Source organism: Monomorium pharaonis, chromosome 2, assembly GCF_013373865.1.
Source record: "Monomorium pharaonis isolate MP-MQ-018 chromosome 2, ASM1337386v2, whole genome shotgun sequence".
Lineage (NCBI taxonomy): Eukaryota > Metazoa > Arthropoda > Insecta > Hymenoptera > Formicidae > Monomorium > Monomorium pharaonis.
This window is the reverse complement of record NC_050468.1, coordinates 25,087,531-25,102,875: the sequence shown is the minus strand read 5'-3', so window position 1 is coordinate 25,102,875 and position 15,345 is coordinate 25,087,531. Positions and strand designations below refer to the sequence as shown.

At 30.4% G+C, this 15,345-nt stretch overlaps 3 protein-coding genes across 10 annotated transcripts; all 3 read right to left on the bottom strand.

Annotated features, from left to right (window-relative positions):
- Window positions 1-39: 39 nt before the first annotated feature.
- Window positions 40-8,210, bottom strand: LOC114255732. Of its 4 annotated transcripts, none has more exons than XM_036283324.1 (5): window positions 5,625-8,210; window positions 5,136-5,442; window positions 1,122-2,723; window positions 851-980; window positions 40-680 (listed from the first exon to the last, which is right to left on the bottom strand). In XM_036283324.1, the coding sequence occupies exons 3-5, from the start codon at window positions 2,698-2,700 to the stop codon at window positions 530-532; spliced, it is 1,860 nt and encodes a 619-aa protein (XP_036139217.1). In that variant the 5' UTR covers window positions 2,701-2,723; window positions 5,136-5,442; window positions 5,625-8,210; the 3' UTR covers window positions 40-529. The 4 variants fall into 4 exon arrangements, with proteins under 4 accessions (XP_036139217.1, XP_036139215.1, XP_036139216.1 ...); XM_036283322.1 differs by having other exon boundaries at window positions 1,122-2,706; XM_036283323.1 differs by having other exon boundaries at window positions 1,122-2,706; window positions 5,136-5,371.
- A 141-nt stretch (window positions 8,211-8,351) lies between these two features.
- Window positions 8,352-10,024, bottom strand: LOC105830619 (viral IAP-associated factor homolog). Of its 2 annotated transcripts, none has more exons than XM_012670053.3 (5): window positions 9,716-10,024; window positions 9,338-9,479; window positions 9,032-9,269; window positions 8,747-8,955; window positions 8,352-8,667 (listed from the first exon to the last, which is right to left on the bottom strand). In XM_012670053.3, the coding sequence occupies exons 1-5, from the start codon at window positions 9,716-9,718 to the stop codon at window positions 8,534-8,536; spliced, it is 726 nt and encodes a 241-aa protein (XP_012525507.1). In that variant the 5' UTR covers window positions 9,719-10,024; the 3' UTR covers window positions 8,352-8,533. The 2 variants fall into 2 exon arrangements, with proteins under 2 accessions (XP_012525507.1, XP_012525517.1); XM_012670063.3 differs by having other exon boundaries at window positions 8,356-8,667; window positions 9,032-9,260; window positions 9,716-10,018.
- A 323-nt stretch (window positions 10,025-10,347) lies between these two features.
- LOC105830636 (synaptic vesicle 2-related protein) lies at window positions 10,348-15,247 on the bottom strand. 4 transcript variants are annotated; one of them, XM_012670112.3, is made up of 8 exons: window positions 14,076-14,217; window positions 13,781-13,975; window positions 13,004-13,188; window positions 12,725-12,921; window positions 12,578-12,641; window positions 12,361-12,486; window positions 12,067-12,275; window positions 10,348-11,962 (listed from the first exon to the last, which is right to left on the bottom strand). In XM_012670112.3, exons 2-8 carry the CDS (start codon window positions 13,800-13,802, stop codon window positions 11,353-11,355), a joined length of 1,413 nt encoding a protein of 470 aa, XP_012525566.1. In that variant the 5' UTR covers window positions 13,803-13,975; window positions 14,076-14,217; the 3' UTR covers window positions 10,348-11,352. The 4 variants fall into 4 exon arrangements, with proteins under 4 accessions (XP_012525566.1, XP_012525537.1, XP_012525548.1 ...); XM_012670094.3 differs by lacking the exon at window positions 13,781-13,975 and adding an exon at window positions 14,855-15,247 and having other exon boundaries at window positions 11,353-11,962; window positions 14,076-14,335; XM_012670102.3 differs by lacking the exon at window positions 13,781-13,975 and adding an exon at window positions 14,445-14,839 and having other exon boundaries at window positions 11,353-11,962; window positions 14,076-14,335.
- Window positions 15,248-15,345: the final 98 nt, after the last annotated feature.

Genomic DNA, 15,345 nt, shown 5'->3' with positions numbered 1-15,345 from the left:
AAAAATCAAGTACTAATTTATCAAAATATAAAATTATTAAATACATATCGAACAGTTAAGAGGATGCTAAACTGTCCGTCAAACTTGATCGAGGTCGATAATGTAGTCATTCGTTTAGCCTTGTTCATAAAATACTTCAAAATACAAATTATGTAGCTTATACGTACAAATAAATGGTATCCCTCAGTTCAGAATAGAGATTGAGGAATAAGACTGTATTCGTCAAATTACGATTAAAGCCATTAAAAAAAAGTTATTTATGTGATCAAATTTGAACTAAGGAATACTATTCATTTGTATGTACAAGCTACATAATTTGTATTTTGAAGCGAATATTTTTATGAATAAACGAATAATTCTACATTATCGATTTCGATCATGTTTGACGGACAGTTTAGCATCCTCTTAATACGTTGTACTTCTATGTGTACTTCTATGTGTACTTCTGTGATGTCACATACGATTTTTGCAATTTCAGTTCAAGAATGTCACATTAGGAACCAGTTATCAGTGATATCAATTAGACTTATTAATCATCATGAAGAAGCATGTGTCTTTGAAAAGCGCGAAATCTAACATATGATTTTGAACACTTGTTACAAGTATAGAACTTCTCGTGGCGACCATGTGTACTAGCCTTATGTACTAGTCGTAAATGTTGAGCTAATGATGATTTATGTCTGCAAATATGTTAATAATATATATATATATGTCTGTGTGTCCTGTGTGTGTGTGTGTATGTGTGTGTGTGTGTGTGTTGTCTGTATAAAACACATTCTCTACAAATTTGTAATGTATCCTTAATTAAAACAGCAAGCAAGCTTTCATTATTTATCTCTGGCATTCTTACCTGTAAATTTTATTGCAGATATGACATTGAAAATTCTCCTTATAAAAGTCACAATTAGAAAAATGTTTCCATAATTGATGCTTTTTACGAAATAATTTTCCACACTGAGAACACTGGAGAACACAGAAATCTAAAGTAAAAAATAGTTTATATATATATATTTTTTGTATATATTTAATATTTGTATATATTTAAATAATTTATATAATGAAAAAAGTTGAACTAATAACTTATTCTAATTTTTTCTATTAATTTTTTTTCTTATACTTACCTTTATTATTTTCCGATGTCTGACATTTAGAGTTGAAAACAGGTACATCGCTTGAACTAACGTTTTGAATCAGTGTTTCATTTTGAGAAATTCTTTTGTTTTCCTTCGTCGAAAAATTTTCTAAATTTAAAAAATTAGAGATATCCGTTTCATTGAAAACTCTTACATTTTCTATTTTTCCTGTTTCATTAGGATATGCAACGAATTCTGAAGGATATGATTCTACACAAACATCTTGTATTCTATCAATATGATAAGATTGTAAATTTTGTGATTTATTTTGGTCTATGGATAGCATGTTTGCATTACTTTTAATTAGCTCTGTTGTATTATTACAGTCAGTACATGTATTTTCTTTCGTAATACTGTTCACGCCAAACTCTTCACAGCAAAGATTTGCCTTTTCAAAATCAATCACACTATCACCAAATACATGAAAATAGTTATTGATATAAAAGTCATATATATTTGTATATAAATCATATGTGCACAGTTCTGTTTCCATATCATCACTGCTTGTGGAAGTTGAATTTGGATCTTCATAAAATATGATATCTTTGTCATGTGACATACAATTTGCACAAGAACAAGAATACAACATTTTTGGTTCACATAAAACATTAGAGCCAATGTATCTATCTATTGATTCTTGTTGTACATTATTCTCTATTATTGGTAACTCGTAACTTGTAGGATCTCTTTGGACAGTTTCATATTGCATCGTGTTAAACTCTGTTTTCTTGCAAGGAATAACATGATCAAGATTCGTATCACATTGCTTGATATTGCAAATTTCGTTGTTATTATAAAAAATATTAGATGGCTCCAATAATTTTGTTGCAATGTCATTTAAATCATTTACATTTATAGTTGGAAAATTGGGATTGTTAACAGACTGAGTAAGTATATTATTCTCCAAAAAATTACTAGAATTTTGTACTACTATAGTGCTCTTCATATCAATGTCTGGAACAATGGTCAACATGTCTGACTTTTTATGTGATATTTGCGTTCTGTTACTGGATCTGCGAGGTGCTATTTTTTTCAACTTTTTATCAAGCAACCGCTTCTTCTGTTTATTACGACACTTCAATTTCTTTGTCGGTGTATTTTCCTCACAACTTTCTGATACAGGTAAGATGTTTAGTTGATCAACATTTTTATTTTTGTTATTATTGCAATCAGAAATATCATATTGCATGTTCAACGGATTATGCACTTGTTTCCTTTGATGATGTGGCTTTGGTGATGTAGTTTTATTATAATTGATTTCCATATCTAAATCAATGCTGGATAATGTCGTATTTAATTCCAAAGAAGTATTTCCATCTTCTATACTGGATGTAAAGGACGTATCGCTGCAGCTCTTATGATTTCTAGACACTTTTGTATTATTACTTCTTAAAATATTAGGCAAATTCCGTATAAGCTGCACATTATGGAATTTTTTATTTGCAATAGCTTTTCCTTTAAAGATATTTGTATCTTCCATTGTAAGAATTTTGAAGGACTTCATGGGAAATGAACATACATTATTCTTCATCTTTTTTCTGATATCATCGTAGTTTTGTGTCCGCATACTCTGCTGCAATGGGTACGAACCTTCAGTCAGTGAACAAAATAATTGATAATATTTAATAAAGATTTGCCTATTTTAATAAGATATCACAAATATAAAAAATAAATAGCACATTGAATTGATCAATTATTAAATTCATAACTATGACCGTTGTTTACTTAAAGCAATAAATGATTAATATATCAAAGATTTTATGTATTTCACTGTACACAATCTCCTAGTCATAACAACGGTTCATATGATAATCATGAGTGTCGCATATTTATTTAATACTAATATCATCTAGTTGAAAGTAATGGTGCATTCATAGAAAGATTATCTAAACTATCTAAAACAGTGGTCGGAATTAGATGCACATTTGAAGCGGCGATTTCTCTGTGACTCCACTATCTCTTCACTGTCACTTGATACTCGATGATCGGGCCGTTAATCACATTATATCTCAAGAACATTATCATCAAAAATATGCTGGAATGGATTGTACTTTTCACCAAATAAAAAATTGATACATTATCGGAATTATAAACACACACACACACACACATATATATATATATATATATATATATATATATATATATATATATATATACATATATATATATTTATATTTATAATGTATAGAAAACTAAATTTTTAATTATTCATAAAAATAAAAATTATTTAGCGTAACACTTTGATAGAAATTGTCACAATCCTAGCATATTTCTAATATGAAGACGCTCTCGGAACACAATTACATGCACGTGATCATAAAGCATTAAGCAACAAGAGATATAATGATGTAAGATGATATAAGCGCTGTCTCAAAAATTCCTTGAAATGTGCATCAAATTTTAATTCGTAATCTAAAATAAAAATTATTTTAAATGTAATTATGAATTTATTCTTGTGGGAAACAATAATTATTTTAAATAATTTAAGATTCTAAATTATATGAATTTTTATATTTAATTCAATCATTAATTTGACATGTAAATTAGCTTTAATTGTAGATTTGTTCTTAATCGTTTTTTTACAGTCTATTTTATTTTCAATACAAAGTACAAAAAAACTGGTAAAACAAATGTGTGGTTTCTATTCAAGTTTTTACGGAAATGCAAAGAACTAATTGCAATGTAAAAGATTAACGTTACAAAAAATTCGACTTTATTCAATTTTTATACAAAAAATGTTGAAGAAAAAAATTATTTCTTATAGAAAAATCTGTTACCTAAAAATTTTGATATAAAATTTGACATATTTGCGACAGAATAAGTTTATCATCTATCATTTATTGTCAAATTAAGATAATAAAATGTATCAAAATCAGAGTGTTCCAAAAAATTGTTTTAAAAACCTTGTACTAGCTTTAATCTTGAAATGCTATTGTAATTTTCACTCAAGTGCTTAATTTTTTTATAATTTAAAATTTTCAGAAACAAACAGAATGTTAACTCAAATTTTATAAAAGAATTCTCAGAGAACTCTCGGATCTGCCCAGAAATGGTATTAAATATAATTTTAAAATAAATGTATTTCATTATTTATCTTTTAATGTTCCTTAATCATATAATCACAAAAAAGTCATTTAACTTTTAAACATTAAAGATAAAATTTGGAAAAAGTAATATTATGTATCCAATTCATGTAAAAAATTTATAAGGTGATAAAATATACATTAATTCAGAATAATTGTCTTCCATTGTTCAGAATAATTGTCATTTTTTATAAAAATTGGCAAATTACACAAGAGAATGTATGTGGCTATGTTTATTGCCAATCAATTTTTCAATATTAAAAAAAATCTAAAAAGAAAACAATTTGTCAGAAAAAGAAATAGAATTTATTCATAAATAAGATTTTAATTATTTCCCTCTAAACAAGTAAAATTCTCTACGAAAATCAGTAATTTTTACAGATAAAAAGTAAATTCTCAAAAAATTCTAGATTTTCCTGTTCTTTTTCCAGTAATGAACACATTCTGATAGAAATTGATTGAATTCAATTAACGGTTATTATTTTGTCTGCAAGTATGATACTTAAGCATTTTTTCATTCATTGATTGATCAATCGCAATTGAAACTGAAGAAATGTATGAATTGATGTAAGAAAAATATTAGTAGCATTCCAGAGTTAAAGCCGAAACAAATATTTATACAATAGTCAAGTGTATATGACATATTTATTCAATTCAACGTTCGTATAAACAGCGAATGACAAGATCGTCACTATCTCTAAAGTCTCGATCGACGCGTATAAAAAGCGATAAGTTTTTTTTTTAATTTATTCGATCGCAAATAAAATTTACAGAGCAAAGTTGCATCCGCGCATAACGCGATTGATCAATCGATGAATTAAAAAAAAACTTGCCTGAGAGTACACTACTTGCAGACAAAACAATGAGCACCGATCGAGTTTCCGGGAATATGGCTCTCTGTGTGCATGCAGCATACCTATTAAAGAACAGCAAAATCGTCAATTAAACCCTCGTCGGAGATCCGTCAACGGGACGAAGATTAATGTCAGACTCGCGATACTGTCCTCCTGGGCTTTGCCTCTCTGGTCTCGCACTCGCCTGTGTGATAAAAATTCGTCCAGCCGGCACAATCGCAAGTCACACGAGTCTGTCCTTTCGTCCGCGCGCGACTGAGGCTGACGGCGAGGCGCAAAAGCCACTTCTCTTCACCCACTACACAAAAAGGCAACCTGAGAAGTCCTTGGCAGAGTGATAAATCGCGCAGAAAGATATCCTACGGCGACCTACGGGCACCACGAATGTAAACACAGTCGCACCGTAGCCTGGCAGCGTTGCCTTTTTTTCTAAACATTCGCTGTAGGTCGACTACTCGAATGCGTCGCAATGTATATATACAAATATATACACACACACACACACACATCGCACACACAAACACACAAATGCATACTTATATTATACGTACATTTTCGATTTTGTGGCACATACGGGCCTTTATATTGTCCTATGTACACAAAGAAAAAACATCGCGGTAGAGCATGAAGAAATCCAGGAATTGCTGAGCGATCGTTATTGAAAGATGATCGCCGTTTCTTACCGTCTGAAGTATATTACCCATTTAAACCGGGGTTCTCAAAACCTCTATTACCTTCGTATGCACGAACTTCAGCAGTCTTACGCTTACTTCAGACGGTCCACGATTCACGATCAAAATTCGGGACTTCGGGATAGAATTCTCGTTCCTATGCTCATCCTAGCTGTGTGCGTCGCGCGGTATGAAAACATCTGAAGTACGCGCGCGTACACGATAAAACATGCACGCAAAAAGTACATGGCGCACACACACACACACACACACACGCACGCACGCACGCACGCACGCCCGGGCGCGCGCACCACTTGTAAACAGCTCTTTCTTGAAGTCTATAGAGCGGACTTTTAAGAGATTATTTATTGCTCTATGGCTGGTATTCATCTTATATCGAATTTTATTTCAAGATTGTCTTACATTAGCGTACCCAGGGTGGAGGGATTGGAGGGTTCAAAAATTTATTTTTCCCAAAATTTATATATATTTCATTTTTAATTATTGAATTATAGAATACGATTTTACTTTTAACTATGAGTAAAGTTTACTTTAACTATAAGTTTTTCGTAAAATATTTTTCGTAAAATATTACGTAAAATATTTTTTCTTCATTAATCCAAAAATCCAATGCATTAACAAAAAATTACTGCTGTTACTTATGTGTTAAGGAAATTTATAACCCCCTTAGAAAAAAATTCTAGGCAGCCATACCCCATACCGTGGTACCGTCTTTAATGTCTTGGTTAAGGTAACCAGATGTTTCGCAACTATTAGACGCGGGACGTACGTTGAAAAGCAAAAAAACTTTCCAATTGTGCGTTTATCTTTGAATGTTAAAGTTAAAAGTTTATTTATATAATTTTATTAATATAGATAACAAAACATTATTTCTTCTTTATTAATGTTACATATATTTTAATATATATGTATATAAATAAACATAAAACCAAATTTAACATAAAATTTTTAGTCTTATTAATTAATACAGTCTTTATGAAGAAACACTATATCTCGTACATTGCACTTATACATATAACTTTTATGGCCAATAAATTAGTATATAAATATTATAACTTTCCACATAAATAAGAATATATAAATAATAATTGCATTATTGCCATCTAAAGGAATAAAATGGCAATTTGTACCACTGAAAATATAAATGTTAAAAATGATAAAAATGTTAAGAGTTCAAAAATCTGGGACATTCGGTCTAATTCGGGACATTTTCCGGAACAGTATGAATGCGGGATAAACAGCTAATATCCGGGACTGTCCTGCACAATCCAGGATGTCTGATCACCTTAGTCTTGGTTCTGTGATTGATTAATGATAATTTAAGATTTATAATATTTGACAATTTAATACGAATGAAATTTTAAGTATAAGATTTAAGTATAAGACTATGTATACCAGTCTGTATTTGTTAATAACGTACTTTAGGCGCAAAATTAGATAAAACATAAATAATGAGAATTTTGAATACATATTGATAACTATCTAAAAGTGCCATTCTCTTGAAAGCAGGTTTTTATTACAATTAACAGATTATAAAAATATAAAAAATAACAATCTATAATTGTTTTGTTTCACATAAATTTTCGACTTTTCAGGTGAAATGAATTCAGGTGAGATCTATCCATATCTCCCTCTTTACAAAATAATGTTTATATTATTATATTATGATTCCATGAACTTGATACTTTTTTGTTAATAACTGTTCAATAAGGACATGCCCTCTCTTAAAAATAATTTTATATTTCATTTTTAGACTAATTTGATTAATTGCTAGAAGAAAACTTGGCCTATATTCAGAATGCACTTATAAAGATGTTAATGCATTTTTCTATCTTTAGCTATGGTCAACTTGATATTACAAATGTTTTGAAGCATTTTTGATCGGTCAATTCATACTTTGTTACGACTGTCAATCAAACACTTCAAAGCATTTGTAGCGTCAAGTTGAGCACTTTATCATTTATTAAACATAAAACAAGGTACAATGACAAAATACCGCGCTACACCTTTAGAAGCACGTTTTGAATACAAGCCCTTGTGTTTTCAAAAGGGTGATAATTTTAAATATTCATTCTAACTTTTCAACTTGTGTTCTTTAGAAATCACTCAGTTCTCCTCCTCAATTTGGAAACCAATCCATGGCATTTGAATTAAAATCTTATTTTTAATTATATATTATAACATATATAAGCAAAAAAAGCTTAATTTTTAAAAATGCCATCAATCATTGAATATTAATTTTGATAATTTTAAAATATATCAACATATGTATATATAATTTCAACAATTATAAATTTTCTATAAGGATGTAAAAGTAGTCTCTATTTTTGGAATTATAGAATAAATTTTTTACAACATTAAAAATAAACATTATATACACATTAATATACACAACTAAAATTACAAACACAATTTTTAAGAACTTACTGATTTTAGTTAATAATACATCATTCATTAGTTACGTTTCTAGTAGCATAATTTCTATTTTATAAAAATTCTATTATTATTAAAAACTGTGTTGTTACTAAACAAATAAATTCCTTAATAAACAGTTTACAGGAAAAATAACACAAATATAAAGCGAGATAACATTATAATAAAATATTTTATTAAAATTACCGGTATAAGTAGTTTTAAAAATTGCACTTTTACAAATAATGAATTCATTTGACATAATAAAATAAATAAAATGTGAAACACCATTAATCTGATAATACTTATTGTATCTATATGCATTAATCTCTTAATAACCTCCCATGTAGATAAATTTACCAGTCATTACTATCATCAATATCGTTTCCATTCTTTAAGCTTGAAAATAAGACATCATTGATTTTTGGCCGAGGATCTTCCTTGATCTTTGTTGGTACCGCTTCTGTTTGTCCCAACATCCATTCTAATTCTAATATAACAAAGTAAACAATACAATCATTTCCTTGCATATTTTCTTTGCATATTTTCTTTGCAATCAAGTGTTTCACCTGCTTCAGTCAGTTTCATGCCACGGAATTCGAGTGGTCCGATAATCTGTTTCACCATATTTCCATTGTAATAAATGAATATTGTAGGAAGATTGCTATCAGGCCAGTTGGGGATACAAGTAGTGGAGATGCTTTTCAAAAACTTGGTGGCAGGAAACTTTTTCGCTATACTGGCAAGGTACTGATTGATTAGAGTACAGAGTGGAATGCTGAAAACATACTGTGAATTAGTTTTGTTATTACATTAACTACAAAGATCTTTTACTTTGCTTTATTTCATTATACCCAGCCTTGTAGAGGTGTAAAACAACCCAAACGTCCTCTCCAGCGTTGTTGACTTCGTTAACGTAATCTACCGCAGATATCTCTTGCATATTTCCATATTTACACTTGCTTGCTAGCTCCTTCATCTCTGCTATCCTCTTTTGTCGGTATTCCTCCAGAACTCGTTCATCCTCTTCGTCTTCCAACTCATCTAACTCATCCAAAGTCTTCTCTTCTAAACTGTTAGGAGCTGCAAAAGCTGGATCATTAACAAAGTAATGCAGTGATAAAAATTAAAACGAGAACTTAATTAACAAATGTAATCACCACGTCCCGTTTTTTCATCTATCGTACTCTCCAAGAGATTTACTATCTGATCCTCGGTAACTTCCCGTTCCTTTTCCTTCTCAGGTATAATACCTTTCCTCCTAAGAATATCATTCCATTCGGTATCTTCATTTGGATCTTGCTGAAATTGAAAAATCAATTTGTAGCTATCTGTTGAAATAATACAAAATGCTGAAGTAACCGGATCTTTTTCTTTACATAATACGAAATAATATATTTAAAAATTTTAATATAACGATATATATAAAACATCTTTCTGCCTATACAGTCATGTCACCATATAAGGAATCACGCGTGACTAACTCCTTGACTTAACCTCTTATCCTCCAAAATACTCCGATTTTTATTAATGCTTACCATTTTGAAAGACCAATATTAGATACTTCTATTTTATTCACTTGAAACTGATCTTTCTTTGTATGCTTTACACTTACAAAAAAACTCTTCAAATATGCACAATTATTGCAGTAGGAGAAATCGACAGCCGATCTGTTTTCCACTCATCTCCACTATGCGAAACGCAGTCCAATGTACCTAACCTAACCGCATGTTTTCACGTGCATTTTGTACGCATAAACTAATTAAGATTAAATATAAACATTAAACACTAAGGGCCAGTTTCACAAATGTCGGTTAACTGCTAACGGGAGGTTAATAGATTTTCTGTCTCTCCTTATATAATAATATAGAGAAAGATGGGTAGTCGATTAACCTCCCGTTAGCAGTTAACCGACGTTTGTAAAACTGGCCCTAAACAATTTAACTTGTAGAAAACATTAATATTAGATATTTATCAGAAAAGTGACAATGACTCTCACACAAGTAATAACTTACAATACACTCTTCATATATTTGTAGATTTTAATAATTACTTAATTATTTAGTTTTGATTTTTATTATACTATATTTTTATTTTACTATATAAGTCTAACTTAGATATTATCTTTTGATATATATACCATTAAATACTACAAAAAAGAAACAAGATGTTAAATTCTAACTTTCTGATAAATGATTTATTGTTATTTATAGTATTATATACAGTAGTAAAAATTGTACTTATAGAATATAATTGTAAAAATTGATATCAATTTTGACAAAAGATTATATTGGATTATATATGTTGGTATATTTATTAAAATAATCTACTTTGTTCAAATAATAAGCATTTTATATTAATTAATTACATAACAATACATTTAAATTTTATTTAAAGCCAATATAATATAATGTAGATAAAATAGTTTATGCACTTAAAAGTTTTTTCAATTTAACTCGTGCACACGCAATAGATTAAATATCAGTTTCAACTTTTACTATAATACTCATCAGTATTAGTCTTAAATTGAATTTATGATTATTATATATATATTGTCAATTTTATACAGAGTTAATTTTAAGTCATCAAATTTGTAAAATTGTTATTATTGCATAGAAACAAGTATAAAACAGAAAATTATGTATATGAAATTGAGATAAACATAATTCATGATTAATATTTGTTTTGGCACTTTTCTTGAAAGCCGCACAGGTGTCAGTCTTTGCATTTGTGTATTGTGTAATCTAGAATTAACATTCTGATAAAATTCTTGTGACAAAATAAAAAAATTTTTCTTGTTAACACTATGTGCACTGTAATAAATAGAATAAAAAAAATATATATATACAATACGTATTATATAGCTTACAAGAACAAAGATATGTCTGTTTGATTATAATTTAAATAATAAATTGAATATTAATAGATACGCATTCATAGATATGTATGATGATACATGAATTACACAAGACGAGTTCTCAATTAATCAAGAGCTGATTGTGTAAATATAAAAGAGTATATATCTATCATGACACACACACACACACACGCGCGCGCGCACGGATCATAATGTAGATACGTCATAATGTCATAATAAGGAGAACAAAAGTATCCTAAATAATGCAATATAATGGTAAATTTCGATCAAATAAACTAAAATATATTACAAAAATGTCTATCTATTTTCTTGACACGCATCATTTGATTGTTGATTTTTCGATTCTACGGGAAGAGCAAGTGTAGCAATTGCAGCGCACAAAGCGGTTGTCGCATAAATAATCATAGCTCCCGTGATAGACCATTGTAAAAATACTTGCGCTATGTACGGAGTAATCATAGCACCGATTCGCGCCATAGCGCTACACGCGCTTACACCTATGCTTCGCAAATGTGTAGGGTACACTTCCGGTGTATAAACGTACGCAGCTTGAAACACACCAGCAATTAAGCCTCTGGCTAGGAAAACGGCGATGGTCAACGCTGCTCTGCTCAATAAGCAGGATCTGCCTAAGAAACAAATCACTACAGCGAACATGACTAACTGGCAGGCCATTGTCTTTCGCCTGCCTATTTTTTCGATCGCATAAACGGTAGAAAATATGCCAGGAAATTCCGCCAATGTCGTCCAAAGTAAGTCGATGTAGTCGCTACGTCGTAATCGACAGTCAAGTTGACATGTACCCTCATCATTGTTTGTGCCCCATGTGCTACATTGCTCTGAGGATGTGTGAAAGAGTTCAGTTGTCATTAATACCACTCCATAATAGCAGAATGCCGTACTCATCCTGTAAAACGTATACAATAACGTTTATATTAAAATTTAAATATTAATATTAAATATTAGAATATCTTCTATTCTATTTTATATTACAGTTTGTTATGTATTTACCATACAAGCCAAAGTAAAGCTGAGGTTCTGCACATTTCTTTGCTTAAAACATCTTTAAATCGACCATGATGACTTTGATAAAATCGATCCATAACTAGCCTCCCTAGAGGCAAGGACTTCTTATTTTCTCTAGCTACACGTTCCAATGTTGAAATTGCACGATCTGTTCTTCCAGCTGTCATATCGAATACTGTAGATTCTGGCACCCACTATAAATACATGGAATTATTCTTAATGTAATTTATTTATAAAATATTTTAAGTTTATATACATTAAAATATCTAAATTACAAACCGGTGTTATTACAGCAAATATAAATAAAGGAATAGACGATAATATAAGAAGCCATCTCCATCCAAAATTGGGCATAACGATTAATGCAATCGCCACTTCGAAACAAGCTCCAAGAGCCCAAAAACACTAGTACATATAATATATATATATATATTTCTCATCATGTTTAATAGGTATTATTATCCACATTAATCTGCATGTTATAATATAAACTTACATCCAGTAAAATAACACATCTTGCTCGTTGTTTTGCTGGTAAAAACTCTGCGTACAGTGTTACTCTGTAGAAAAAAATACGTATTAATAATAATAGATTTTCAAGCAAACTATTTCTTTGTTTTTAAGAAACTTACCAAATACTTACGATTGTGGTACACAACCAATAGCAAATCCAACAACTCCTCTAAGTAACAGGATCCAGAGAAAATTTGGCGCAAATGAACTTAAAAATGCGTAATAGGCCAATAGCACAGCACATAAAGTTAAAGCTTGCTTACGGCCATATCTGTCGCTCAAATTATTCCAGAAAGTAGAGCTTAACATCATACCAAGAAATACCACCTAAAAATTCATTTCCCAACACATAATAATAAATTTGAATAACATCAATTTACAATAATTATTTTAAAAAATAAACAAATACTGTTGTGGTCAGCGCTTGCTGATATCTAGAAATGCCCCAGTCACAATGTAAGGAAGGACTTAGGATACTCAGTATCGTAATCTCCATACTATCCACCATCCAACAAAGACCCGTAAATAGAGACAATTTTACTTGGAACTTTCCAAAACCTAACGCATTGATAGCTTGTGCCACAGTAAAGGTGTCTGTCAATAAAATTCAATTTAACTTAAAATAATTTATCATATAATTACATCTCATTATATTGTATTATTTTATATTTGTTTATCTTATGATACTTAATAATTTGTATGATATATACAAATTGTATGTAATGATATATACATACAGAATGTTTCTTCAATTGTAACCCAATCATTTAGAATATCTTTATTGTTTTCAATGATACGCAAATACTAAAGGAAAAAGTTATTTCTTTCAAAGGGACAAATATTATGCAGCCTTTATATAAGCAGTCCTTTTTAAGGTTTATTTTATGAAATTTCAAAAATATCATTTTTTAGTAGAATAGCACGTTTGTACTAACCAAATAATATAGTTTATAAAAAACAACTATGTAAAACATTTAAATGTAATTTTTGTATATTTAAGATCATACAGGATTTTTTATTATCGAATGATTTTTTGTATACTATATTATTACATTAATATAAATGTCATTAAAAAATGTTGATCTCTAAATGATCAAATTACAGAAAACATCTTGTATGCGTATATTGCCTATTTTAATGTCAAATAATTTCATTATTATACAAAATTGATGAAAAAGATACACACCTAATTTTTTGCGCACATGCATGTCTAATGTTTATTATTATTATTAAAGACATTTTTCAGTGTTCTGTGTTACCACAACTTAATGTAGTCTAGCCATTAGTAAAACCATCTTTCCCAGTGTTATGTTATCATGCGGTACTAGATATTTACAGCATACGTCCTTCTTTTTTTCGTGTTAAAGCTAGGTAAATCCCTCTGTACAATTAGAAGAGGCAGATAATTAAACACTGCAATATATTATGTACATCTACACTGTTTACATGTTTATAAGAGCTTGCGATTTAATGTAACATACCATCGGGTATGACCACAACAGAGGAAAGTTCCATCGACCGTTCAGTGCTGTTCTCCAAGCTCGGATAGCAGCTTGACGTACTTTGAGCGCCAACATTTAGCTCGGCTCCATGTGATTCTTCTAATTGGCGATACGGTTCGTTAGATTTTTTTTCCGGATTCGACATGGTTATGCTCCTCGATGTAACCGCGGCATAAATACGTTCTTAAACGTCCGCCGACTGTCGACCACTGACGAAAACGAGCTAGTTGGTATTTGCTCTGAGAAATGTTAATTAATACCATTAAAGTGCAATCTGCGTACAACTTGGACTGTCACATTTTGCGTGCAGCACGCATGACTACGTGTCAGTCGTGTCACTGCACCAACCGTTTTGTAGGTTAATTCTTCCATCGCATACATAATAAACACTTTCTGCTTCAGTGATTAAAAACGCACGATTTTTAATTTCTAACAAATCGCATCATTCTTTTATTAATAAATTGTTTAATTGAAAATAAAAAGAAAAACTAAACAAACTGGAGTAAAAAAAAAAAAATAAGTAAAACGTAAATAGATACGAAATTTCTAAGCTTTTAAATAGAGGCAAATGAAATCTTCCGGTCTTCTCATTCTATGGCTGCGTTCCGTTTCAATGCATGATGCGCATAATGCATTGTTCATCCTTGTTTAACGTTTGACAAACAACAAGGATGAACGATGCATCATGCGTATTATGCGTGAAACGGAACGCACCCTATATTAAGTATTAGAATTTTTCCAAACTGTTGTTTACATACTTATAAAAAACAAACGCTTTTGAGCGCATTATTTTCTTCGATTTTTTGCTCCATATTGAGTTTGTTCCTTGTATCCTTGTATGTACTCCCTGTAGCTGAATTTTTCTTTTTTTCTCTCCAATGTCTGATTACACCTAATATATGCAGAAAGTATAAAGGGCCATCTACAATGGAGAGTCGTAGGCCGTAGCAGTAGTCGTAGAAAATGTCTCCACTTCGTATTGCTTTACTGTTTACAGCCTACAGCAGACATTGAGCCAATTAATTGCGTGCTTACAATGAGCGTTGGGGCATTCGGGATTAGTTTTTGGTCGCCTTTCTTTGATGGCCGGCTTGTATGTTATTGCTACGTCGTTTTTATTCTAGACAGCATTGCCGTAGTTTTAGTGCTGTTACGGCTAAAACACTCCATTGTAGATGGCCCTTTACACAATGCAGCCATAAAGATCAGCCCTGTCAGACTATAAATTGATGAAGATTATAATTTAAAC